The 26,734-nt window shown below is 53.7% G+C and overlaps 1 protein-coding gene across 2 annotated transcripts in view; it reads left to right on the forward strand.

Moving 5' to 3' along the window:
• PLCG1 (phospholipase C gamma 1) overlaps nucleotides 1–23,192 on the forward strand; it is a 38,887-nt gene extending 15,695 nt beyond the window's left edge. The window contains exons 3-33 of one of the 2 annotated variants that reach the window (XM_015149004.3): nucleotides 7,169–7,321; nucleotides 7,433–7,526; nucleotides 7,670–7,717; nucleotides 9,990–10,074; nucleotides 10,180–10,263; nucleotides 10,497–10,531; nucleotides 10,742–10,814; nucleotides 10,918–11,019; nucleotides 11,255–11,373; nucleotides 11,456–11,541; nucleotides 11,616–11,736; nucleotides 12,455–12,623; nucleotides 12,768–12,890; nucleotides 12,973–13,074; nucleotides 13,161–13,348; nucleotides 13,679–13,879; nucleotides 13,956–14,075; nucleotides 14,159–14,339; nucleotides 15,372–15,449; nucleotides 16,293–16,396; nucleotides 16,605–16,701; nucleotides 16,979–17,048; nucleotides 17,627–17,784; nucleotides 19,686–19,782; nucleotides 19,914–20,138; nucleotides 20,222–20,370; nucleotides 20,891–21,005; nucleotides 21,110–21,271; nucleotides 21,378–21,466; nucleotides 21,579–21,766; nucleotides 21,935–23,192. In XM_015149004.3, coding sequence (XP_015004490.1) covers nucleotides 7,169–7,321; nucleotides 7,433–7,526; nucleotides 7,670–7,717; nucleotides 9,990–10,074; nucleotides 10,180–10,263; nucleotides 10,497–10,531; nucleotides 10,742–10,814; nucleotides 10,918–11,019; nucleotides 11,255–11,373; nucleotides 11,456–11,541; nucleotides 11,616–11,736; nucleotides 12,455–12,623; nucleotides 12,768–12,890; nucleotides 12,973–13,074; nucleotides 13,161–13,348; nucleotides 13,679–13,879; nucleotides 13,956–14,075; nucleotides 14,159–14,339; nucleotides 15,372–15,449; nucleotides 16,293–16,396; nucleotides 16,605–16,701; nucleotides 16,979–17,048; nucleotides 17,627–17,784; nucleotides 19,686–19,782; nucleotides 19,914–20,138; nucleotides 20,222–20,370; nucleotides 20,891–21,005; nucleotides 21,110–21,271; nucleotides 21,378–21,466; nucleotides 21,579–21,766; nucleotides 21,935–21,977 — 3,659 coding nt within the window. In that variant the 3' untranslated portion in view covers nucleotides 21,978–23,192. The remainder of the gene's footprint in view (nucleotides 1–7,168; nucleotides 7,322–7,432; nucleotides 7,527–7,669; nucleotides 7,718–9,989; nucleotides 10,075–10,179; nucleotides 10,264–10,496; nucleotides 10,532–10,741; nucleotides 10,815–10,917; nucleotides 11,020–11,254; nucleotides 11,374–11,455; nucleotides 11,542–11,615; nucleotides 11,737–12,454; nucleotides 12,624–12,767; nucleotides 12,891–12,972; nucleotides 13,075–13,160; nucleotides 13,349–13,678; nucleotides 13,880–13,955; nucleotides 14,076–14,158; nucleotides 14,340–15,371; nucleotides 15,450–16,292; nucleotides 16,397–16,604; nucleotides 16,702–16,978; nucleotides 17,049–17,626; nucleotides 17,785–19,685; nucleotides 19,783–19,913; nucleotides 20,139–20,221; nucleotides 20,371–20,890; nucleotides 21,006–21,109; nucleotides 21,272–21,377; nucleotides 21,467–21,578; nucleotides 21,767–21,934) is intronic. The other variant, XM_015149005.3, reaches the window with a different exon arrangement.
• The last annotated feature ends 3,542 nt before the right edge of the window (nucleotides 23,193–26,734 follow it).

A 26,734-nucleotide genomic window follows, 5' to 3' on the forward strand; every position in this document is an offset into this window, starting at 1 on the left:
CTCCGGGCCCTGGGTTTGTGTTGGACTGGTAGGGAATGGAGAGAAGAGTCAAATGTGGTTTGTTCCTTGGAGAAGCTCATAGGCCAGTGGCCTAAGACACCAGGGAAGCACCAGTAGGTGTGACAAGTGGTGCCACACAAGAGAGGAGGGGGCACCTAGTGTGCCCCTGGCCTGGGCCTGGTGGGGGCTTAAGTGAGGAGGTAGGAGTGGCTTGTGCACAGACTGAGGCAGGAGGGAGTATGGGGAGACATGGGCTGGAGTCTGTGTTGTGTTAATTGAACTTGGACCCTTTTGAGGAGGGCTGGGCTTTTGCTGCCTTCCTCCAGTGCTCTCTGCAGAGTGGGGCACACAGGCCTTGAGGGGTTCTGGGGTCCACAGCCCACAGGTAGGGGCAGTAAAAACCCCCAGAAGGGAAGGAACCTGTCCAGGAAATCTTCGCTTACCTCTTTGAAGCTCCTTAGATTTTAAAGAGACCTTTCATACTTACTATGAGTTGCAATTTTTTTAAGTTATAAAATTTTTTTACTCCACGCATGTTTAAATGGATAGTTTTTGCTACCATTTACATCAATTAGCTTACACACTTCGCGTTTTGTGTTTTTGTTTTGTGTTTTTAGAGAAAGGGTCTTGCTTCATTGGCCAGGCTGGAGTATAGTACTGTGATCATAGCTCATAGAGCTTCCTACTCTTCTGCAGCCTCAAACTCTTGGGCTCAAGTGATCTTTCCCACTGCCTCCCAAGTAGCTGGGAGTACAGGCATGTGCTACCATGTCTAGCTAAGTTTTTTTAATTTTTATTTTTTGCAGAGGTGGGGTCTTCCTCTGTTATCTAGACTGGTCTTGAACTCCTGGCCTCAAGCAGTCCTCTTGCGTCAGCCTTCTAAACTGAGCGTATGCACTTTATAAAGGGAAAACGCTCTCTTAATTTCAGACAGGGCATGGTGGCTCATGCTTCTAATCCCAGCACTTCGGGAGGCTGAGGCAGGCGAATCACTGAAGGTCAGGAGTTTGAGAGCAGCTGGCCAACATGGTGAAACCTCGTCTCTATTAAAAATACAAAAATCAGCTGGGCAAGGTGGCGTGCTCCTGTAATCCAAGCTACTTGGGAGGCTGAGGTACGAGAATCACTTGAACCCCAGAGGCGGAGGTTGCAGTGAGCCGAGATTGCACCACTGCACTCCAACCTGGGCAACAGGGCGAGACACCCAGACCCAGAGAAATATTTCAGTGAAAGCTTGTTTCATGTTCAGAAATTTGGGATACTTTTTGTTATGGTTTTCTTGGCCGTATCTCCATCATTTAGTGGGTTTAGTTTTCAGTATGTCCTCCTGTCCCTTTCTGATTAAATCACTTTTGTATCTCTAACCTCGTTGGCATCTCAGTGTAGTCCAATGAAGGAGGTGCCAGGAGTGGTGATTCTATTTTGCAAATGAAGAAAATGAGGCTCAGAGAGATGGGTCCAGGCCTCCTGCCCACCTTGCCAGTGCTTTTGCTCATAATACCTCTCTACATCCTTTTTGCCTGATGAGTGGTTAACAAGCTTATAAATTTGGGGGACCTCTGTCGGGCTATTTGAAAGTGGATTTTTTGAGCACAGGGGACACTAGGACACAGGTTCCAACAAGAAGATTAGGTCTAATTTAGGGTCTTGCATTTGATGGTTGGGCTCCCTCTCCCCCTTCTCGGGTCTGCCATGTGTCTTCCCCCTAGGGCAGGATTGGCTGGCTCTCACTGGCTGTGCTCTGAGGAGCCCTGCCTTTGCTCTTCTCTTTCTCTTCCCTAGGGTTTCCACTGTCCTTGAACTACTGCCCTTATGCACATCCCTGTGGTGGCCAGAGTGGTTATCCCACTTTACTGGACAGGAGGGGAGCTGGTGACAGGCCTGCAACTTGGCCTGATGTCTCGGGGGAGTTGGGGTGGGAGTCAAAGACAGGAAGCAGCCCTACCTTCAGAAGAGCCAGGCACACAGATGGGTCCTCTGTGGTTATTGTCTTCCCCCTTTCCCAGGTTCCAGACTGGCTGCCCACCATATAGCTTGTCCCTTTGACAGCACCCTGTCTCCCCAGTCAGTGGACTGGGTGCTGTCCCAGGATGGGGGTTTACTCTTCTGCAGAGGCAGGTTCTCAGCTGGCCCTGAGGGTTGTATAGCTTCACAGCTCCCCGAGTGCTTGGGCATAGGGTGGCTCAGATGAGGAAACAGGCTCCTTTTAAAGGGAAAGCAACTGCCATTACTGGCATGTCCAAAAGGCGGATGCTCTCCAGGACTGCATGGTCCAGAAGCTCCGCTCTGAGTAACTGCTGGTCTCTAATGTCTGTGGTCTTAGGCCAGGAGTCTGTCCCTGGGCTGAGAAGGGAGGGGAGAAGAGGGAAGAGATGGAAAAGGAACATTGCCCTTCCCAGTCTCCCTGGCCTCATCATATAAGCTTTTATTTTACAAATTCAGTCTTGTGGCATTTTGCCTCAATGCTTAGAGCTGGCCCCAGGTGCCAGGCAGCAGGCACATTTCCTTCTGCCCAGAAAACAAAACACAAATGAATTCGAGGTTGGGCGTGGTAGGGCAGGCCAAGGCTGACCTTCCTATGTGGGTATCTGTGAGGTAGTATGCCTACAAGTAAGGGTCTGTTGTGTGTCTACTCCCACAAAATCCTTCATCTTATGATGAAACAGAGAGGACTGCAGACTTGCCAAGGCCTCGCTATATGCTTGAAGCCAGGATTTGAAACTTGATCTTTAGGGGTGCACATGCCTCAGACTATTGGTGAGTGTGCAGGTGGGGCACTGCAGGCTCAGGAAGCAGCATGTCTGCATATGCTTATCTGTACACAAGTCCATAAGAGTCCTCCTTCTCCCCATACAATGCCCCCATCCCTGCCAGACTTCTTTTTGAGCTGGGGAAATAGCTGCTTGTATTCTTCTCTTCATGGACCAGCTTTATTTCACCTAAGTTTGGGTTTGCACCTGGTGGGGCCCTGGCAAGTGGCCTTATTTATCTCCACTATTGTCAGCTTTTGTAGGCTCCATGTCAGTGGCACTAGGCACACATACATGTGGGCTGTCTCCAGACTTCCCTATTACCAGCACTTCCCAGCATGGCCCTCACAGCAACCATGTGAGGTAAGAGGAATTTCCAGTTTCCTGATGGGGAAACTGAGGCCGAAAGAGTGAGGGACTGCCAGGGCCTCATAGCTAGAGTTTAAGAGCTATGTGGTTCTCCTCACTAAGCGGGAAGGGGATGGTCAGGGAAGGCTTCTTGAAAGAGCAGGAGAAGGCAGATCTTTACTAGGGCAGGGAGCAGAGCAAGGCCCCCAGGATTCTGCCTGGGGCACTGGGAAGCCTGGCTTATGAGAAGGTTCTCTGTCCTCTGAGCTGACATGTGATATACAGGCCAGGCACAGGTTTGTGTGGTCCCTCACTACTTCAGAGCCCCTCAAGAAAGACAGTCTGTTTCTTCATGAGAGTTCGTGGGCAGTTAAGAGACTAAATCCCCCTCACTGCCCCGAGCAGCTTATCTTGTCACTGTCTACCATAGCTGCTTTTGAAATGGTAATGCCCAGGCCATTCCTGAAGCCTAGGCAGCATTCACTGTGGGCTTGGGGACATGGTGCCATTCCTGAAGCCTGGGCAGCTGTCGCTATGGGCCTGGGGACCTGGTGCTGGGCAAAGTGAATATGCTGCAGCCCTGATGGGCTGTGCTGGCTGGGCTGTGCCCTCTTGGGTCAAGGCGAGCCTGGGCGTCAGGCCTTTGTCGTCATGCTACATATCAAGCCTCTGGGCTGCTACTTGGGGGATCCTGCCCTTGTTCTCAAAGAGTTCCTCCTTCTCACTTCCCCATCTTCTTCACAGTGAGGGCCTCTTATTACCCCTGGCTTTTCTTTTCCCCCAGAGTTCCCCTGAATGTTGTTCTCTCATGGTTCTGAGTGGGGAGGAGTGCTAGGTCATGGATTTCTGGATATAAGGTGTGACTTTCCTACTCCCCTAAGTAGTTCTCCCCTTCTCAAGCTCCCAAGTTCTGGGACGATCTCGTTTCTTGCCCTCCTGACTAATGGCAGGGAGGTCTAACCCAGACTGTGCCAGACTGGATCAGTCTCTCTCACCTGCAACCAGGGCAGAGGCCATTCCTCTCTGGGGAGTCTCGTGAATTCCTGGGGACCAGCCCTGGCTCTCTCAGGAAAGAAGATGCTGCCATATTTGTTCTGGGAGGCAGGAGGATGAGGGGTGAGGTTGGGAGGTAGCACAGGATGTGGCTTTCAAGAACCTAGTAGAGCATCTCACTGTGCTGCCAGGACCAGGCTGGTGCCTCCTTATGGAAGACAGTACAAGGGACCAGGTGTGGCCAACAGGAACTTGGGAGCGTTGGATGCCTGACCTGGAGCTGCACTGTGCCCACCTGGTCCCTATCTCAGGCACCTGTTCTGCCTTCAACTGATGGAAATATGCGCAGGAGTACAGGCCTGTTGAGTGTGTGTGTGTGTGTGTGTGTGTACAGTCACACTCACCTTTGCAAGAAGGTGTGGGAGGGGGATGACAGCAGCTCCACACCGGAAGAGCAGACTGGTTTCTGTTTCAAAAGGCAGAGTTTGTGGTTGTTCTGCAGTTTCTGATCTAGCCATTTCCCCTGATGGAAGCTCCTCCTTCTGTCCTTGGAAGCCCTGTGTTCTCGGTTAGGTCTTTTATGGCCCAGTTCTCCCTCCCTCTGTTTCTACCTGAGTATAACTATTCTTTTTTTTTTTTTTTTTTTTACCATCCCTATTTGATTTTCCCTCCCTCTGCCTGTGTACCTGCTTTTTTCATTTCTTCTTTCAGTCATTAAGCAAGCCCTGGAGGGGTCCTGCCTGGCCTTAGGTGTATGAGCAATGTATGTACATGTTTGTATACAAGAGGCATCAAGTGTATGAGTACCACAGGAAGGAACTTCTCAGTTGGGCCCTTGGTGAAAGAGAAGGGAGCCTGGGAGGTGGACATTTCCAGACTAGGAATCAAGATGAAATAGGGATAGGAAGCAATAGCTATTCTTGCCCTAGGTATGGCTTAGTGGGGATGGAGCAGAGAGGGTGAGAGGGCAAAAGCTGGGGAGGTAAATTCCTGAGCCCTGTCACAAAGAGCCCTCAAGGCCATAGAAGATGTTTGTTTTCCTTAGACTGGCAATGGGCAGCCTCGGGAGGGGCTTAAATGAGGTCTAAGGGGGTCAGAATAATGTTTTATGAAGAGCCAGAAGACTGGGGAAGGATGGCTGATTGGTGAGAACCGGGGGCAGGGAAAACAGCAGGAAAGGCAGGATTCTCAGCTGGAGGACAGGCTGGAGGGGTTTGCTGAGGGGTTAGGTGGTTCCAGGTAGAACCAGGAGTGTGTCAGGGATCTAGGGTTAGGGCCAGGAGCAATGCCCACTGTTCCCGGTGGGATAGATGTGGAGTTCTGTGGCAGTTGCTAGAGGGACAGGACAAGAAGAGAGCATCTGGGGGAGTTGGGCTGTTAGGACATTCCAGCTAGGTTGGTGTGCAGTTTGGGCTGGAAGGGCTCCTGGGGTGGGGGCTGGCCAGGCAAATGCTGGCACTGCATCTGGCTCCAAAGTTACCAGGCCAGTCTGGGTTTAGAGCATTTCAAGAGGCTTCAGAGCTTAGGGAATACTCAAAGAAAGTCATCGCTGTTGGCTAAGCCAAGCTTTTTTCCTTTGACCTAATCTACCTTAAATTGGTGACTTCTGGGCTGAAATGTCTGCCCTCCGGCCAGCGGGCAGCCCCTCCCTGTGCTGGAGAGTGTATCAGAGCCTGTGCACCTTTGCTGAGGGAGCAGAGGAGTCCATTGGACGGGCTCCCTCCATGCCCCACATACAGTGCTGAGTGTTTCTAGCTGTTACAACTTTTGATCTTACCAACATCTTTCTGATGCTATTGTATGCTACTCTTTTATGTTACTCACTTCACAAGTGTAGCAGTGAGGTCAGAGCGGCTGTCACTTTATTGAGATCACATAGATGTGAGGTGGAGCTAGGATTTTAGTTCAGCCAGTCTCGCCCAGAGCTTGTGCATGTTTTTTCTACCACCCTGCCTTCTAGAGAAACTCAGTCAAACCCTTTGCTTTACAGATGGTAAAACTGAGACTGAGAAGTTAGATGAGTGAACTCGTCATTGTCTCAAGTTTCAGTGGCTGAGGCAGGTCATCTGCTATTCAAGCCCCTGTACCTCTCTGATTATGCCCTGTGAAGGCCAAGGGAGCATGCAAGGGCCTTGGATAGCTATGATAAGGAAATGGTCCCAGGCAAAACGGTGGTCTGGGTCCAGGATGACTGTTGCTCTTGGACAGCCGATGCCTTGGTCATGGGATGGAGTGGGGATTAGGCCCTTTGCTGAGACTGGTGTGGGGATGTCTTAAGCAATTAGGCATTTCAGGGATGCACCAGTCCTCTGGGCCTGAGCCTAATTCCCAGGGATCCTGAGGCCCATCTTGACCTACCCAGCCCTGCCTCTGGGACTTTATGATTTGATTGGTGTGTACCTCGTCTCAGGAAGTGGTCCTCATGAACAGCCTTGGGTCCCTATTTCTCCTTCTGGAGTCCAGCTGTTTCGCAGGTCAAAATGTCTCAGTGAGGGAACAAAGATAGGAAAGGGACACCCCACAGAACCGCCTTTGCCCCATATGGCCCTCTCTGACGTCTCAGCCCTTACTTAGCAAAGGCCTATCCCTAGACTCAACCCAGCCCTCTTATTACCCAGAGTGACTGAGTGGTCTTGGCTCTGCCTCTGGGGTTCTTCCCTGAAAGACAGTGTAAGAATGAGGAAACCGGCCGGGTGCGGTGGCTCAAGCCTGTAATCCCAGCACTTTGGGAGGCCGAGATAGGCAGATCACGAGGTCAGGAGATTGAGACCATCCTGGCTAACACGGTGAAACCCCGTCTCTACTAAAAAGTACAAAAAACTAGCTGGGCGACGTGGCGGGCGTCTGCAGTCCCAGCTACTCAGGAGGCTGAGGCAGGAGAAGGGCATAAACCCGGGAGGCGGAGCTTGCAGTGAGCTGAGATCCAGCCACTGCACTCCAGCCTGGGCGACAGAGCGAGACTCCATCTCAGGAAAAAAAAAAAAAAAAAAAAAGAATGAGGAAACTAGGCTGCCCTCCTTTCAGTATTGACTCTGGGAGAGCCCAGCTTGATCTTGGCCTCTTTGCTACCTTCCTAGTTGATATTCGAGAAATCAAGGAGATTCGCCCAGGGAAGACCTCACGAGACTTTGATCGCTATCAAGAGGACCCCGCTTTCCGGCCGGACCAGTCACACTGCTTTGTCATTCTCTATGGAATGGAATTCCGTCTGAAGACGCTGAGCCTGCAAGGTGGGAGTCAAGGGGGTGGAGAAGGTAGGGGATAGTTAGGGGATTGCCCGCTCATTCCTGCCCAGTGGGAGGTATGTGCCCTCGGTGCAGCTGATGATACCATGCTCACAGCCACATCTGAGGATGAAGTGAACATGTGGATCAAGGGCTTAACTTGGCTGATGGAGGATACATTGCAGGCACCCACACCCCTGCAGATTGAGAGGTAAGAACCACTCCTGAAGGGGTTAGGGCTGGGAGCATTAGGGACCAGGGGGACAGAAACAGCAGTCCCTTTGTGTGCCCAGGCATCTCCCAGGCCTGGCCGTAGATAGAGAAGTGGCCCTCACCTCAGGCTTCTTTCTCCAGGTGGCTCCGGAAGCAGTTTTACTCAGTGGATCGGAATCGTGAGGATCGGTAAGTACTGAGCTGTGACTCTAGCCCAGCAGGGTGGGGATGGGCATCCAGAACCTTAGCCAGGCCTCTAAGTAGCTGCCTGGAGAGCCAGAGGACCCAGGGGACCTTAAGCGGGGCCAGGGCGGTGGGCAGCAGGTTCTGCCACGTGTAGCTTTCTGCACAAAGTCCTCTGGTGGCCTTGGTGTGAGCTAGTGAGAGGAGCCAGCCACATGCTGTGTGCCCTGCCGCTATGGGCAGAGACTGGGTATGTAGAACTGCCTTTGGGTGTCCTGGAGGTGAGGGTGGCCAGTAGTGTGTGAAGGGTGCCCTGAGGCTTATGGCTCTGAGGCCTGGTGTGGCAGCCAGAGGGGCCAAGGAGAGAAGGGGGAGCAAAGACCAGATGGTGTGGGTGCTGCACCGTGGTGAGATCCTTTGACCTAAAAGAAATGGGAAGCCATGGAAGGGTTCTGAAGAGAGGAGTGATGTGACCTGATGGGTTACTCAGGATCACTCTGACTGCTGTGTGGAGAGCTCAGTTAGCTGTTTCCACACTCCAGGTGAAAAATGAGAATGCTTGGATCATGATGGTAATGGTAGGAAGTGGCTGGATTTTGGCCATGTTGTATTTTGAAGATAGAGCCAGAAAGAATGTCCTTAACAGATTGATTTTGGGGTTTGAGAGGCATTGAGGATAATAGTATGCTCTTTGGCTCGAACAACTGGAAAACAGAGTCGCCATTGACTGAGATGAGAAGATCATGGGACGAGCCCATTTGGAGGGAAGCTCAGGGGTTCACTTTGAGGCGTGTTAAGTTTTCTGATGCCTGTTAGCTGTTCAGGGAGAGCTGTTGAGTAGGCAGGTGGTTAGACTGAGTTTAGGTACATACACAGTGGGGGCTGCAGATTTTAACTTGGGAGTATGTAGATAACACTGAAAGCCACAGGGCTGGGTGAGATCACCTAGGGGGCAAGCAGACCAAGAAAAGGGCAGGGTCCAGTGGCTGACCTCAGACCACCCCCATATTAGAGATTGGAGGGGTTGGGGACAAACAGTGCGGTAAGAGGAGAACCCCCAGAGTGCTGAGTTCTGGCAGCCCAAGGAAGAAGACAGTGGTGAAATCTGACCATTGACCCTTGGATTTAACATGGTGAGAAGAGCGGTGTCAGCCAAGTGGTGAGGGGCTCACGGGAATGAGAGGGAGCAATATGACTCTTGCAAGGAGTTTTGCGGTGGCGGGGAGCAAAGAAGAGGGCAAGTACTTGGAGAGCTAAGCAGGGGCAAGACACGTGTTTTTGGTGGAAGAAGTAACAGGCTGTTCGTATGCTGATGGGAAAGAGACCACAGAGGGCAAGGTTGGTGATGCAGGCAGTTGCAACCAGAAGGCCTCTGTTTCCTCACTGGAAAACGAGGACCCTGATAGCACCTACCTCCTGGGTGACTGAGGATCAGAGGAGGTGGCACCTGTACAGAGCCAGCCCTCCCTCTGCAGCGCTTGATCCACTCAGTGTGGCGCTCAGCCCCCTTGGGGAATTTTGGTGCCTCCTCCCAGGCCCTTGGGGCTCAGAGGAGGTGACCCCACCCTCCCCTCCCCTCCTTGACACCACCTTCCAGGAGAGAAAGCCCCCCTTCCCCCTTCTCGTCCATCCTGTTGCCAGGTCCAGCAGTGTCCCCAGCCTCACATCATGGGCAGGACACCCCTGGAGAGCAGGGGCCTTGTTCTCTGAGCTTCTTTCCTGGAGCCAGGCCCTGTCTAGCCCCAGGAGGTGCCCAGTTGCCAGTCATTGTATCTGGTGGAGCATGCACCTCCTCCTCCCTCCCCTTCATGGGTTAGTGGGTTCTGAGGACCAAACTCCCAGCATCCCAGTGGGCAGCAGGTAGGGACCCGCTGCCGTGCTGCCCCCAGCAGGGAAGTTGTGAGTGAGCCCTGCCTTCTGTCTTGGATGGGCTCACTGCCACCTTGGCACAGGCCTGAGCAGTGCCGGTGGGAGGGGAGGCCTGGAGAGTGGTTTTTCTTCCTCCCATGCCTGACCCACTTTACTGAATCTGTTCACATCTTCCTTGCCAGAATTACAGGCTTTTTTTTTTTTTTTTTGCTCAGATGAGGAACTGAGGTCCAAAGAAAGGAAGGGACTAACCTTGGTCACCCCATGGGTTCTGATCCAGTCTCGCCCTCAGGACTCCAGGTTCCCAGAATAGTGTTGTTTACCTGTCCAGCCCCAGGTGGGCTCGACCCACAGGTCAGAGGTCATAAGAAGCTGGATGAGACCACTGGGGATGTCCCTGTTTTCTCAGTATATCAGCCAAGGACCTAAAGAACATGCTGTCCCAGGTCAACTACCGGGTCCCCAACATGCGCTTCCTCCGAGAGCGGCTAACGGTAAGTGCCCCCCAGGGCTGTCTGTAGTTGGGGGCAGGGGAAGCCAAGAGCCCTGCAGCTGGGGCCCTGACTGCCTGACTGGCACTCCCGCTCTATACCATGCAGGACCTGGAGCAGCGCAGCGGGGACATCACCTACGGGCAGTTTGCTCAGCTGTACCGCAGCCTCATGTACAGCGCCCAGAAGACGGTGCATGAGCCACCTGCCCTCCCTCAACCCCTGCCCCTGCTCCTCCACCCCACCCCCCAGCTCTGCCTGCCTCAGCCCTGCTGCCCTGCTTAGGGGCTTTTGGGTGCCATTTCTCCAGTTCTTCTCCTCTTGAGGCCTACCCGCATCTGCTGCTCTAGCCTGTCTTCTTACTAGCCCCTTTCCCACATGGCCTCCCAGGGGCTCTTGCCCTGACCAGGTTCTGTTTCCTGCAGATGGACCTCCCCTTCTTGGAAGCCAGTACTCTGAGGTTTGGTTTGGAGTGGGGAGGTGGGGTTTTCCCTGGGCCCCCTTCATCTCACCACTGGGCGATTCCTGATCCAGGTGGGAGGCAGTGGGAGTAGGGAACCATGCTGGACCATTCTGGGAAGCTGTGCTGGCTGGGAGTTGGGTTCTGCCTTCCATGGGGCACCTTGTTGTCTGTTGACCATGCTAGCTAGCTTACCTTCTCTCCCTGCAGGGCTGGGGAGCGGCCGGAGCTTTGCCGAGTGTCCCTTCCTGAGTTCCAGCAGTTCCTTCTTGACTACCAGGGGGTATGGCTGGGCTGACATTGGCCCAGGCTGTCAGGTTGTTGGGGGGCTGGGCTCATCAATGACTGGAGGCTTCTCTCATTCCCTGCCCTCCCCACCCCATCAGGAGCTGTGGGCTGTTGATCGCCTCCAGGTGCAGGAGTTCATGCTCAGCTTCCTCCGAGACCCCTTGCGAGAGATCGAGGAGCCATACTTCTTCCTGGATGAGGTGAGTCCGACGTTTCACCCATTTTTTGTCAAGAGAATGGGTAGGGGTGACCAGAACCCCACCTGGGCTTCAGGAGCTAGACGCTTCTTAGGGATGCCACCTTGTTCCTACCTGCTATGCATCTTGCCCACCCCCAGTTGGGACAGAGCACTCTCTCTCCTACCCCCAACCTACCATCTTGGGTTGGACCGGGCAGGGACTCACTTTCTCTTCCCTTCCACATGTTCCTGGACAGTTTGTCACCTTCCTGTTCTCCAAAGAGAATAGTGTGTGGAACTCACAGCTGGATGCAGTATGCCCGGACACCATGAACAACCCCCTTTCCCACTATTGGATCTCCTCCTCACACAACACGTGAGTGTGGCTCCTTCGGGCCCACCCAGCTTCTTCCCAGGAGGGCCTATCTGACCATACATGCCTCTCCTTGCCTATCCAGGTACCTGACCGGGGACCAGTTCTCCAGTGAGTCCTCCTTGGAAGCCTATGCTCGCTGCCTGCGGATGGGCTGTCGCTGCATTGAGTGTGCGTGGGGTCCGGGGCTGGGGGAGGGAAGATGGGAGGCCTGCCTGCTTGACCATGATGATGTTGCTCCCCAGTGGACTGCTGGGACGGCCCAGATGGGATGCCAGTTATTTACCATGGGCACACCCTTACCACCAAGATCAAGTTCTCAGATGTCCTGCAAACCATCAAGGAGCATGCCTTTGTGGCCTCAGAGTGAGTCAGAGGCTGGAGGACCCAGGGGTTAACTTGGCTCCAGCTCTCTCATTCTAGAGGGACAGAGGGCAGCAAGACTCCTCGAATACCCTGTCCCCTCTCCCTCAGCCTTTCATCTTTGTCCTTCCTCTTGGCCTCTCCTCGTCACCTGCTTCCTGTTTGAGCTGTTGCTTCCCAAGTTACACTTTCTGTTTCCTACATGTTGAGCCCACTTTCTTTTTCATGGGTCCTTTAGACTGTACAACACATGCTCTTCTCATCTTCAGGAAACATGCCCTGCTTTCTTTAGGCCAGTGTCCTGCCAACTCCTTTGCCCTCACAGCCCAGGAGATTGTCTGTCTTCCCTATGTCCCATTCCTTCAATTCTGTTTACTGCTTAAACTGTGGTCACTGGTCTTCCTTAGCTCACCAGGGCTCTAACAGCTAACTTTGGAGGCTTCTCCTCTCTCCTGGCCTCTTTGGTGGCCTCATTTTTCTTGCACTGCTGAGCAGCCTCCATAATTGGGCCAGCTCGGGCTGCATCAGTGGCCACCCTTTGATTTCCACTGCTGCCACAGCTGTAGAACCCCCGCTGCCCCGCCAGTGGCTATGGCCTGGGATAGTTTTTATAGACAAGAAATCCCCAGGCCCTTGGCTCCCAACACCTCACTGTGAGGGGCTACTTAGACACCAGAGAATTGCAGAATCTGTTTCACTGTGCTTGTCCCCCACCCTGCAGGTACCCAGTCATCCTGTCCATTGAGGACCACTGCAGCATTGCCCAGCAGAGGAACATGGCCCAGCACTTCAAGAAGGTGCTAGGGGACACACTCCTCACCAAGCCCGTGGAGATCTCCGCCGATGGGCTCCCCTCACCCAACCAGCTTAAGAGGAAGATCCTCATCAAGGTGGGGGTGGTGGGCTTACTGGGGAAGCCCCACACTTCTCAGTGCCTCGCCCAGGCCATGGCTTCAGCTATTGGGCCTACGCCTGGGTGAGGAGGTGGGGTGATGACTGGAGTCTGCATTGCCTTGCTCTGGTTGCCCCTCCAGCACAAGAAGCTGGCTGAGGGCAGTGCCTACGAGGAGGTGCCTACATCCATGATGTACTCTGAGAACGACATCAGCAACTCCATCAAGAATGGCATCCTCTACCTGGAGGACCCTGTGAACCATGTGAGGACTGGGCCGGGCTGGGGGTGGTGGGCCAGTGGGTGTGAGGACCCTGGCTCACAAGTCCCTCTTTGGTCCGTTCCAGGAATGGTATCCCCACTACTTCGTTCTGACCAGCAGCAAGATCTACTACTCTGAGGAGACCAGCAGTGACCAGGGCAACGAGGATGAGGAGGAGCCCAAGGAGGTGAGGAACCAGCTCAGGTCTGGGGCTGGGCCAGGTCGGGCCTGGGCCAGGGTCCCAGTGTCTTTGCTGTTGCCTTCCCCTGACAGGTCAGCAGCAGCACAGAGCTGCACTCCAATGAGAAGTGGTTCCATGGGAAGCTAGGGGCAGGGCGTGACGGGCGGCACATCGCTGAGCGCCTGCTCACTGAGTACTGCATCGAGACCGGGGCCCCTGACGGCTCCTTCCTCGTGCGAGAGAGTGAGACCTTCGTGGGCGACTACACGCTCTCTTTCTGGTAACACTTCCCATGCAGATGCACATATTCAGTCAGCGTGTGTACACAGACATGACACCACCCAGAGATAATCAGTTAACATTTGAGCCTTTGATCCAGAACAATAATTATGCTTTACATGGAACATAAATTTCTCTCTCTCTCTCTCACCCCCCGCCATACCCCTCCCTTTTCGGTTCATTTGAAGCCTTTCAGTGCAACTGCCCACACCTGAGCTCCTCAGGAGATTGGCCTCCCTCCTTGAGGCTCGGTGCCTCATTTGAGGTGGAACTTGGTCTTTGGGGCCCTGGCCTATTTCTCCCAGCCTCCCTCACGTTGTGTCTTCCACAGGCGGAACGGGAAAGTCCAGCACTGCCGTATCCACTCACGGCAAGATGCTGGGACCCCCAAGTTCTTCTTGACAGACAACCTCGTCTTTGACTCCCTCTATGACCTCATCACACACTACCAGCAGGTGCCCCTGCGCTGCAATGAGTTTGAGATGCGACTTTCAGAGCCTGTCCCACAGACCAATGCCCATGAGAGCAAAGAGTGAGGGAGGGACCTGGGGGTGGGCAGGGCAGGGCAATGGGTGGTGCTGGCTGGGCCTGACTCTGCCTGTCCTCAGGTGGTACCACGCGAGCCTGACCAGAGCACAGGCTGAGCACATGCTGATGCGTGTCCCTCGTGATGGGGCCTTCCTGGTGCGGAAGCGGAATGAGCCCAACTCATATGCCATCTCTTTCCGGTGAGGGGTATGGCCCTGGGTTGTGGGGCCTTGCTTGGGTCTGAGCTGCCCTGACCCTGTGTGACTGTTTTGTCCTTGTGAAGGGCTGAAGGCAAGATCAAGCATTGCCGTGTCCAGCAAGAGGGCCAGACTGTGATGCTAGGGAACTCGGAGTTCGACAGCCTTGTTGACCTCATCAGCTACTATGAGAAGCACCCGCTATACCGCAAGATGAAGCTGCGCTATCCAATCAATGAGGAGGCGCTGGAGAAGATTGGCACAGCTGTGAGGGGCTGTGGTAGACGGGGCATGGCAGGGGAGGCAGGAGAGACCCAGAATCTTAGCAGTCACTGGATAATCTGGATATGTGTAACAGCAAGGCCTGGGGTGTTGTAGGAGTTCATAGGAAGGCCCCTGAGTCCAGCTGGGAGCCAGTGTGGGTACCAGGAGGGTGTCTGGAGGAGGGGACACCTGAGCAGTGTCCACAAGGATGGGGACAGGCACATAAGCAGCGGGTTCCCCATGAGTCAAGGTGAGGAGTGAGGAGGTTCTGGGGCTCACGCTGGGAGAGGTGCACACAGTGGAAGCTCATCAACCTGGGCTTGGCCTGGACTCTGTCCTAGGGCAGGTAGGAAGAGGCTACCCAAGAGTAGCTGTGGAGCCTCCTGGTGGATGGTATGGAGGGCAGAGCCACAGGAGGTGAGACCACTGAGGGAAAAAGTCGGGACTCATGGCAGCACAGCTGGTGATAAGGGCCCTGGACAGAAGAAAGGGGTCTAGGACCAGGAGATCAGTTGAGAGACTTATGTCGTCAGCAGACAGGGCTGGCTGGGGAGAGGCCTGTTGTCCACTGGCACCAGGGGCTCAGGTGATGGAGAGGAGTGGCCGGAGGAGTGTGGGGAGTGGAAAGGCTCTTCCTGACTTTGGGCTCAGCAGCGAACCAATGAGCCACTGAACTAAAGCACTGAATATGGGTAGTCTGTGAAGGGCCCACCTGCACATAGCTCAGAAATACTTGGGAGTTTGGGCATTTCGGACCTGAGAGATTTTGGAATCCTGGACTGGGCCTCACGTATAAGAATGTGAAGAAAAGAAAGGGTGAGACCCGGCCTGAGGCCTCTGAAGCCATCTCCGCTGAGGTTGAAGGATCCCTGTGGACCAGGTGCTAGTGGTGGTGGCCGCCTTGGTGGCCTGATGAGGAAGGCCAGGTGGAAGTTTGCTGCACTGGGGGAAAGGGAAGCTGCTGCGGAAGCCAGTAGCTGCTTTCTACCTCTAGGCTCTGGGGCATTAACATATCCCATTGTGTCCTGTTTCCAGGAGCCTGACTACGGGGCCCTGTATGAGGGACGCAACCCTGGCTTCTATGTAGAGGCAAACCCTATGCCAACTTTCAAGGTACAGCTCAGGCCTCTGGGCACAGGAAGCTGGGGAGGGTCCCCAGCTGCTCAGCTGCTTGGGGCTTCATTTCTGTGTTCTGGGCCATCTGTGGTCTTTATGGAGAAGTGGTGGTTGTGGTTTTCCGAGGCCCAAGAGGTTGTGAGAGATGTGTGGTTGGTGAGCGACCGCAGGTCTTCCAGGGCCAACCCACTCCCTAGCCCCTACCCTTTAGGTCAGCAGTGACCCTTTAAAACTCCTGTGGGTGACCCCCATTTCCTCCCTGGGCAGCAGCGGGGTAGGAGCTGGGAGGCACGCTGGCCACTCATTCCCCAGTCTCATGGAGCTCTGTCACACAGGTTCTTTTTCGTTTTGCCTTTTTCTCTAAAAAGGCCTGGGCCCTGTTTTTCACCCCCTCCCCTCCACAGCCAGGGGATCTGGAAGGAGGTTTTTCTTCCCGCTTCACAGATGAGTGGTGGGGTCCCATCCAGGCCCCATATGCTTCCAGGTCCCGGGGAGGCACTCAGGGCAACTGCACACCCTGCCTTCTTGGCCTGCCAGCCCTGACTCCTGGGAGCGGATTCAGGGTTCTCCCTGTGGCCCAGGGTGGGGCTTAAGGTTCCACCTGGGTCCTGAGGTACTTCACTGGCAGAGGCCCTGCCTCTCTGATCATATCTGTCCTGGAGCCTCCCTGCAGGGCAGTAACAAGAACTATAACTGGGGCCTGTTGATGGCAGTGTCATCTCCCACTGGCCTGACCCCAGGCTGGGAAGCCCAGGCACACGTGTGTGTGCACGTGAAGCCCCAGGTCAGCAGTGGCAGGGAGAGCCTTTCTGCTCTGACTGGTGCTTCTCACCTCTGCAGTGTGCAGTCAAAGCCCTCTTTGACTACAAGGCCCAGAGGGAGGATGAGCTGACCTTCACCAAGAGCGCCATCATCCAGAATGTGGAGAAGCAAGAGGGAGGCTGGTGAGCCAGTGGTGTGGTAGGCCCAGAGTCCAAGGGCCCCATTGGAGCTGGGGCCCCAAAGACATGCATTTGTGATGTGCTTGTCTCCTGTGTGCACCAGCAGTGCCTGCCTCAGCCTGGCTTAGGCATGGGAGCCCCTACCAAAGGATACCCTCCTCATGAGAGTTTGGGGCGGTTGCTGGAGGTTAGCACCTTATGGCTCCTACAGGTGGCGAGGGGACTACGGAGGGAAGAAGCAGCTGTGGTTCCCATCAAACTACGTGGAAGAGATGGTCAACCCCGTGGCCCTGGAGCCAGAGAGGGAGGTAAGACCAGAACCACCTGAGGAACAGCATTCCCTATCCCCAGATTTTCCTTGGCATGCCCCCATCACACAGTCCCAAGCACGCACGTGCATGCACAGACACCTGTCACATGGACTGGTCACAGCCCATGTGGCCATGCTTGTAGTCTCCCATATACGTGTGCTACGTTTGACAGTCACAGGTGCACCCACAAGATGTATTTGTTCCATGCACACGGATATCCCCTCACACACGTGCAGTAGCCATGCTGACCATTGGTGGGCTTTGCTTCCCACAGCACTTGGACGAGAACAGCCCCCTAGGGGACTTGCTGCGGGGGGTCTTGGATGTGCCGGCTTGTCAGATTGGTGAGCTCCCATCCGTTTCTCTTGCCCACTGTTCCCTAGGGTGAGGTTCTTTGTATCTCTCTCCTGCTCCTAGGGAGGAAGCTGATGGCTGAACCCCAAAGGCTGCCCTCACTCCAACCTCTCCCCATACTCTGGACATCCCCTTGACACCCTGGGCTCCCTCTGTCACCCTCAGCTTTGACCCCTGCATGTTTACCCCATGCCAGGCACTGGGGAACCCGTCAGAATCATCAAGGATGATGCTCCTGGTTGGCTGACATCCCCAGGCCTAATGGGTTGCACCACAGGGATGTGACAAGGCTTGGAGATGGGGTGGAGAGGGAGACATGGCTTGAGGGAAGAAGCATGAGTCAGAGCTAAGTTGGAACACTGGCTCCACCACAACCAGCAGTGACTCGTTTGAGTTGCAGCATCGTCATCTGTAAAATGGGCCTGCAGAGCAGTCCTTCCCCTCATGGGGTGTGGGAAGGAGGAAATGGGATGAGATAGAACTCATTTGAGCCAGTGCCTGCGGTGTGAAGTGGGGTGGAGGGGGTGAGATGTCTATTCCCAGCTTTTATCTGCTCTCGCCCTCCCAGCCATCCGTCCTGAGGGCAAGAACAACCGGCTCTTCGTCTTCTCCATCAGCATGGCGTCGGTGGCCCACTGGTCCCTGGATGTTGCTGCCGACTCACAGGAGGAGCTGCAGGACTGGGTGAAAAAGATCCGTGAAGTGGCCCAGACCGCAGATGCCAGGGTGAGATCCTGCTGGAGCCCGGTGGGAGGCAGTGTGTGGGCCTGTCAGGCAGCTGAGGCCTCCAGCTCCCAGCACAAGCCCCCTCAGAGCAGTGGGGCAGCCAATGGCCTATGCTAGATAGGCCACAGCCCCTGCCTTAGCTAGGGATGGAGAAGAAACAGACACATGAGATGCAATGTGGAGTGTTCAGGTCATGTTGAGTTTGAGATACTGATGGGTTGTTCAAGTGGGTCTGCTTAATGGGCAGTTGGATACACAAGACCAGAGCTAAGAGGTGAAGTCCTGGGCTGGAAGCAGGAGTAGAGTGGGGGCTGAGGCATAGAAGGGATGAGGTGGTGTCGAATAGGAAGAGAACTTGGGATGGATTGAGAAGCTGCATATGAGAAGGCATGCGCAAGGAAGGGAGCCCAGGAAAGGCAGGTCAGACAGACTGCAGGCCACTGGTGAGGGAGGGGGTCTGCTGTGTCGAGGGCTACAGAGGTAAAGACAGGCACGATAAGAACTTGTAAGTGCCCTTTGGATTCAGCAGCAGCAAATAGCCCTGGTGAGACTTTTGGGCTGCATCAGCAGCATGGCTGGGGTTGGATGGCAGTGGGCAGTGAGGAGTCTGGAATGGCAAAGGCAGAGCCTTTGTAGGGCCTGTCCTCTGAGGGAGAGGACAGGTGGCTGGGGTTTGAGCAGGCTTTAAGCAGATAGCTGAAAGGAGCAAGCAGGGTGTAGGAGGAGATGGAGCCCAAGCTTAGCTGGTAGGACCAGCCTTCTGGGGAAGGGTGGCCTCTTCCACTGAGCCTGGGGGAACAGAGTAGTATTCTCAAGGGTTAGGGAATTCCTACTTGGTGGCCCTTTCACCAAGTGCATTTGGTAGATGGGTCTGTAGCTGCTTTGGAGAGGGCAACTGCAAGCCAAACAGAGAAGGGATAGGGGGCTTGCCAGGCTGTCCCCTAGAGGAAAAGGTACTGGCATACCAGGTGGTTGAAGGACTGGATCCGGGGGTCTAGGCTGAAAACGGAAGAGTCTGAATATAAGCCACTGAGGCCGGGTATGGTGTGATCCCAGCACTTTGGTAGGCAGATCACAAGGTCATGAGTTTGGGACCAGCCTGACCAATATGGTGAAACCCTGTCTCTACTGAAGATACAAAAATTAGCCGGGCATGGTGGCGGGCACCTGTAATCCCAGCTACTCGGCAGGCTGAGGCAGGAGAATCGCTGGAACCCAGGAGGTGTAGGTGGCAGTGAGCCGAGATCATGCCACTGAACTCCAGCCTGGGCAACAGAGCAAGACTCTGTCTCAAAAAAAAAAAAAAAAAAAAGCCACTGAAAGAAGAAAGTCCTCCGGGGGTGAGAGGATAGGATGGGGTGCTTATAAGTGGGCTTCTGTAGAGATTTGGCATGGAGATATGCCATGAAGAGTGGGTGGTTATATTGGAGTTGGGGGAGCTGAGGCAGTGAGGATCATCCTTAGGACACAGATGGAGACCAAGCCAGGGGCCTGCATCCCCAGTGCAGTCACAGGTGACACAGAAGAATCATTTTTACCCTGGGATGAGGCTGGGTAATGAATGGTCAGAAAGTGTCACTTGGGAGTGTGGCCAATTCCAGGATCCCTGGAAGGTCACTGGGAACATGGGTGGTGATGAGGAGTCTGTATCCCCCACCCCTCTAAGAAGGTTGGAGGGCAAATGTGTCCTCTGGGACAGAAAAGAGGAAAGATGATTCCAGGATGAGGCTGAGGACAGAGCTCCCTCATTTACTGTTGGGTGTGGTGTCTGGAAGGTACAGGGGAGGGTGGGAGATGGGCCCAGAGCACCTGCAGTGTGGGCATACCCAGAGTTGGCAGGGGCTTCCTTCTCCTGGGCAGGGCTGTAGCCTGGGGCTACAGGGCCTTGTGTGTGTCACCAGCTCACTGAAGGGAAGATAATGGAACGGAGGAAGAAGATCGCCCTGGAGCTCTCTGAACTTGTTGTCTACTGCCGGCCTGTTCCCTTCGATGAAGAGAGTAAGGGCCAGGGCCCAGGCGGGGTGTGCGTGTGCCTGGAGGGCCTGGTGGGTGCAAAAGGAGTATTTAGTTATCCCCCCAACACTTCCTGGGTGGGCGGGCTCTGTAAGTGTTCTCCCTGTTTGGCCCAGAGATTGGCACAGAACGTGCTTGCTACCGGGACATGTCATCCTTCCCGGAAACCAAGGCTGAGAAATACGTGAACAAGGCCAAAGGCAAGAAGTTCCTTCAGTACAATCGACTGCAGCTCTCCCGCATCTACCCCAAGGGCCAGCGACTGGATTCCTCCAACTACGATCCTTTGCCCATGTGGATCTGTGGCAGTCAGCTGGTGGCCCTCAACTTCCAGACCCCTGGTGAGGAGGTCCCCTGTGAGGAGGGTGGGGAGGGGTACTGTGGGGCAGCTGGACTGGAATACACCATAACCTGCCTCTTCCAGACAAGCCTATGCAGATGAACCAGGCTCTCTTCATGACGGGCAGGCACTGTGGCTACGTGCTGCAGCCAAGCACCATGCGGGATGAGGCCTTCGACCCCTTTGACAAGAGCAGCCTCCGCGGGCTGGAGCCATGTGCCATCTCTGTTGAGGTGGGTGCTGCTCATCTGGGCTTCAGGGTGGGAAAGGGGCTGCTTGCCGTTGGAGTCTGTTTATGTTGAGTTCCCCAAAAGTGGGCATTTTCAGGCATCAAGGTGGTCAGGGTGGATGGGGCCTGAGCAGAGTCTTTGAAGGGGTGAAGATAGCGTGCACTCACTCTATCCATCTAGGACGTGCAGAGCCATGGGGTGACTTGTTCTGATGAGATCTTTTTTTCCCCTAAGGGGAGGTCATTTCAAAGATTTGTGTTAAAATAGACACGGATTTAACATGAAGTGGATTGCAAAACTCACATGGAAATTTTGCCTAAAGCTCAGACTTCAAATAAACTATGGGCAGCAGCTGCTCTGGACAGCTTAGGGTCCCCAGTGTCGTGAGAGACTCCATGGGCAGTGTCCTGGGGGCCCAGCAGAGGGCGCACTGCCTCCACTTCACAAATCCTGCCTGAGCCTCCGCAGTCAGGGATTGGAGGGAGCAGGAAGGACAATCCCAGGCCCTTCTGTCTGCCTACAGGTGCTGGGTGCCCGACATTTGCCAAAGAATGGCCGAGGCATTGTGTGCCCTTTTGTGGAGATTGAGGTGGCTGGAGCTGAGTATGACAGCACCAAGCAGAAGACAGAGTTTGTGGGTCAGTCTGTCTTCCCATTCTCCTGGGGCACTGCAAGCCCCTCCCCACCAGTCATCCCATCCTCTCCCAGGATGACCTGAAGCCTTTTGTCGTTGCCTTCATAGTGGACAATGGACTCAACCCTGTATGGCCGGCCAAGCCCTTCCACTTCCAGATCAGTAACCCTGAATTTGCCTTTCTGCGCTTTGTGGTGTATGAGGAAGACATGTTTAGTGACCAGAATTTCCTGGCTCAGGCTACTTTCCCGGTAAAAGGCCTGAAGACAGGTGAGGACCATTCCTGGAGGCAGTGCCCCTGTAGTCTTGCTGGCAGGGTGGGGTGGGCCGCTTGCTGTCCCTCGTGGGCTGAGGGCCAGGCTTTTCCTCCTCCTAGGATACAGAGCAGTGCCTTTGAAGAACAACTACAGTGAGGACCTGGAGTTGGCCTCCCTGCTGATCAAGATTGACATTTTCCCTGCCAAGGTATCTGCAGCAGGGGTGGGCTGGCATGGGGTGGGTGGGAGGAGAGCCAGACAGCAGCCTCGTGAAGTGCAGAGGAGTCATTGACCCTCTTGTGCACCTGCCTTCGTTGAAGCAGGAGAATGGTGACCTCAGTCCCTTCAGTGGTACGTCCCTGCGGGAGCGGGGCTCAGATGCCTCAGGCCAGCTGTTTCACGGCCGAGCCCGGGAAGGCTCCTTTGAATCCCGCTACCAGCAGCCATTTGAGGACTTCCGCGTCTCCCAGGAGCATCTTGCAGACCATTTTGACAGTCGAGAACGAAGGTGAGGGAGATGGAGGGGTGCCAGAGCCAGGAAGGCAGTGGCTAGGTCCTACTTCTTCAGTGTTTCTTTCTCCTGGGTAGAAAAGTTGTAATATTGTCTGGCTTTGGGCTGCCCGATTGGGCTACAAGGCCCTGCCTGCCAGTAAGGACACTCTTCTCTTCTGTCCAGGGCCCCAAGAAGGACTCGGGTCAATGGAGACAACCGCCTCTAGTTGTACCCTAGCCTCGTTGGAGAGCAGCAGGTGCTGTGCGCCTTGTAGAATGCCGCGAACTGGGTTCTTTGGAAGCAGCCCCCTGTGGCGGCCTTCTGGGTTTCGCAGCCTGGAGCCTGGATTCCAGCAGTGAATGCTAGACAGAAACCAAGCCATTAATGAGATGTATTACTGTTTTGGGCCTCCATGTCCCAGCTCTGGATGAAGGCAAAAACTGTACTGTGTTTCGCATTAAGCACACACATCTGGCCCTGACTTCTGGAGATGGATCCTTCCATCTTGTGGGGCCAGGACCATGGCCGAAGCCCCTTGGAGAGAGAGGCTGCCTCAGCCAGTGGCACAGGAGACTCCAAGGAGCTACTGACATTCCTAAGAGTGGAGGAGGAGGAGGAGCCTTGCTGGGCCAGGGAAACAAAGTTTACATTGTCCTGTAGCTTTAAAACCACAGCTGGGCAGGGTGAGAGGCTAGATGCCCCTGCAGTTTGGCCCTGGAGCCAGGGTAGAGGAATGTAGGGCCTGCATGGAGAAGGGTTCTGCCCTGCCTGAGGAGGAGGACACAGCACAAGGGCACATTGCCCATGGCTGGGAACATGACCCAGCCTGAAAGATACAGGGGATCATGTTAAAAATAGCAGTATTATTTTTCTTCTCAATGGTATTGTAACTAAGTTATTTACTCCTCCTGCTCCTCACCCTTGTAGGGAAACCTTGGAGTAGAGCCTTGGAGAGGAGAGTGGCAGGTGGGCTGCCTGCTGTGTTAAGAGGGTTTAGTTTGTGATGTTAAAGCACTGTCAGGAATGGGGGGCGGGGGGTGGGGGGAAGAGAAGAAATAGCAGAGCCTATTTTGGTGAGGTTGTTTTTAAGTCGAAGACTCAATATGCTTTCCCTGAGGAATGAAAAAGCGATTGAGGAGTTGCCTGCCTCCTGGGTGGGTGGAGTACAGGCAGTTGGGTGCTGAATGAAGCTGCCATCCTTATTGCAGCTTCTAACTGGTAAAAAAGATCCAGGGATGGAGATGGGAAGGTTAAAAAGGCAGCCCGCACCTCAGGACAGAGGCCGGGGTCCAGGCCCGTGGGCGCAAAGGTGCCTCATAGCATAGCCAGCATTCAGCACACACAAACCTACTGCCCACATTTGGGCTCAGGGTTGGCCATTTGCTAGTTCTGCTGCCCTCTTAAGATCTGACTGCCAAATAAATCATCCTCATGTCCTTTTTCCTTTGACTTGTATGCACTTTGGGGGGCTCAGGAAAGCCTGTTGCACGGGGACATGCTCAGTAGAAACAATCGCTGGATGGTTCTGCAATAGAAGCAGGTGGGAAGTTTCTGGAACCTTCTCAGGTTAAGCAGCCCTTCCCTCCTTTGGGCTAACAGGAGTTGTTGTGGGTCCACTCTCTCCTGCCCATCCTCTGAGGGTGTGTCTGAGCAGAGTACATCCTGCCTGGGTTCTTTGTGGCCAGCCAGCTTTGGTGGTGAGCCGGAAACAACCAGAGCCCCTTTCCAGTGCCACAGAAACCTTGCCTTCCAAAAATACTGCATTCAGTTAACACTGCCAGGTGCCATTTTGGTTGTCTCCAGGACTTGGCAGCTGAAATCTCTGTGCCCAGAACACAGTTGAAAGGCCCTTCTCTTCCTGAGGTTCTGTTTTCATAGTGGGCTGTGCTGGGATGGAACAAAAATGATGCCACACAAAAAATTTTAGATAGATCCAGTTCCATGGATGACATGAACATGCTACTATCAAACAGCGATAGTGCTCAGGTTCTTGTGTGACTTTCTTCTGCAGCTTCACAGTCCCAGCTCATAGAGAGGAGGGTGGCTTTTTCCCATACACAAGAAGGTGGTGGGTGGGAATTCACCTGGGCCCTCACGATCCATGTTTCCTCTCTAGATGTTTATGGCCTGGAGAGGAAGGTTTCCTATCAGAGAAGGAAGAGGACTGTGTAGGCCCTTCTGTTAGGGCCTATCTGCGTTGGTTAGGACATCCTTGGCCTGTTGGTGTTGACCCTTTTAATTTTCATCAATACATATCTCTATTTGCTAAACAAGTGTCTTTCTGGAACACAACCTGGGGAACGGACAGCTCTGCCTTTCTTAAGGCAGCTTTGTAGACCTGAGACTCACCTCTCTTGGGCTCTGTAAGACATTGCCTTTTTGCCTCTCACTGCAAATGTTTTGATTGTTCTTCCTAGTGGAAAACGTGCCAACTCTCAAGCAAATTTAAAGATCATTTTCACTTCAAGATTCCTCCAGACCTGACAAACGTTGATTGACCTAGAAGGCGGAGTGTTGGTGGGGAAGACCCTTACTTGGGGCCAAATGCTTTGGCATCAGGAGTTGTTTGCCCCGTCCCATGCTTGCTTGTAGGCCGTGTCCCTACAGTGCGATAGCTCAGGTTTATGACCTGTGGAGTCTCAACCCTAACAGCACATTAGCACCACCTGGGGAGCGTCTGAAAAATGCTGGTACCCAGGGCCTTAGCATAGGTATTGTTCCAAACCTCCCAAGGTGATTTAAATGAGTAAGAGGGTTGAAAAACACTGATTTTGGCAGGGCAAACTAAAAGAGCAGGCAGGGCTGAGAGGGAAGTTGGTGGTACCAAAAGGCAGATGGGCTCCCTTGCAGGCTCCTTGCTCTCCTGTCATCACCGGTAGAACTTTCTGGCTGACAGACCAGAGACAAGTAGACTGGGTTCAAAGTGACAGACCTTCACTTTCAACAGCTTTGGCCCAGCAGACATGTACACATACAGGGCAGAGCCTACAAGGTCAGGGGCATTCTGCCCCCTGCCACAGGAAAAAGGCTGCCCTGCGGGAAGATGGCAGGAGCAGTTTCTGACCTCAGTTGAGTATCTATGGCCATGAGCAGAAAAGGCAGGGGTCTCCCTCCTGACCAAGCACATCTTGAACATCACCTGAGAGCTGGGCCTGGACCTAGAAACTTGTCTTTCAACTTGAGCCCATCACTCACCATATGAGTTCTGTTGAGGGCGGGTAGAAAGCAAGTAGGTTTAGGTTATCCCACCAGACTAACTCGGTGAATGAAAAGATCGTGCCTTCTTCACATTTTAATTAAATGGATCAAGCACAGTCTCAGCCTGCGACTCCTGTCTTCTCTGGGTACTTCAGTACTAAATTCCCAGGGGACCTGTGCTTAGGGGTCAACCTAGGCATTCTGTTCTCTGCCTGGAGGAACCCCACAACAACCCCCTGGCTGGCCGTTCTGTGAATTCCACCCACAGTGTCCCAAGTGAGTCACTGCCTGAGTCTACCCACTATGGCATTCAGCTGATTGGCTCTGCCAGTTGCATGCCAGTTTGGTCTAGTTTCCAAGGACCTGGCTTTTGGGATTCAACACACACTGCTTCCCCATGACATAAGCTGGACTCCTATTCTGGTGTCCAGAATCACCGCCTGGCTCCACTGTAGGTGATTTCATTTCAAAGGACCCTTTTTCCTTCTGCCCCAGGCCTTCAGGGCCACCCCAACAAAATTCAATGGCTTTGGGTCTTAAAAGTATGGGCTTCAGTTTTGTTCCTCCAGAAGGCCCTGGGTCCTTATGCATATTCACTAACACCCAAGCCCGCTCCAGCAAATGACAGGCTCTGCTTTTCAGCACTCACAGGAACAGAAAAAACTCGCTAGTGTCCTCTCACCAGATGACACCAGGTTTGACTGTTTGCCTTTGTCTATTTAGCATGATTTCTAACATACCCGTTTTCTCATGTAGAAGCCAGTGCAGTGAACTAGGCAGTGCAGAAGACAGTGAGTTGGAACTTCTCTAGTGAGCTGAGGGAAACTGCCCCACCCATCCACTGGAGTTTAAGATCCACAGAAGTGGGCAAGAAGAAGTGAAATGTTTTTGGCTTTTTTCCTGACTCCCCCACAAAATAAGTCAGCAGATGTGAAATATATTTATGTTTTTATTTAGGAATAATCAAAAGGTTTGAAGTACCATTGAGGCCCATTTCAAATTGTACAAGCAATTTGTCCCTGTTCCCCTCCCTTATCCAAATCCAGATACAAAATCTAGGAAATGTGCAATTTGCATCTTAGAAATAGCAGCATCCCCACAGGGGACCTCATGAGGCCTGGAGATTCAGCCCCAAGAGGGAAACCCCACTCCTGCCTTGGCACGACCACAGTCCAAACCAAAGGTGGGTTCATTTTTTTGTTAAAACATTTACCCAGGGTAAAGAATTCCCATTCTACTGAGGCTTCAGTGATAAGAGTGTGCCGTTTTCTTGGTTTGGTCGCTCACCTGGCCATGACAGGAGAGGGGACCCTCTTGCAGAGTTTGGCTAAAGTTTCATTGTGCCTCAGAACAAACAAAAACAGGGCAGTTGCCTCTTGTTTAGCACCAAGATGATCACCTTTTCAGCCATCTCTCCTGACAGCAGACTGCTCAACAGTCACTCCCCAGTCTTACACAGGGAACAAGGCTTTGTGCTGAAGACTAAAATGCAAATGGGTGCTAGAAAACCAGGAATCAAGACCTTGTCAGGAGGCATCTACAGGCCTTTGGCAACCTCCCTGACTTCCACAAAGGCTGCGCTCAGTAAAACTCAATGAACAATGGCCAGCAGGGGAGAGAAGAAGGTGGGCGTGTTTTCTCTTTAATAACAATTATGGCACAATCTGACCCTCCTAACACTTCTGAACAAAGCAACTGCTCAGAAGCGCAGCGGGAACCCTCTACACAGGGGTGACTGCTTCTCCCCTGGCCCTGACCCAGTCTAACAGGGAACAACCCCGTTGC

The sequence above is a fragment of the Macaca mulatta genome, chromosome 10 (assembly GCF_049350105.2).
Source record: "Macaca mulatta isolate MMU2019108-1 chromosome 10, T2T-MMU8v2.0, whole genome shotgun sequence".
In the NCBI taxonomy this organism is placed as follows: Eukaryota; Metazoa; Chordata; class Mammalia; order Primates; family Cercopithecidae; genus Macaca; species Macaca mulatta.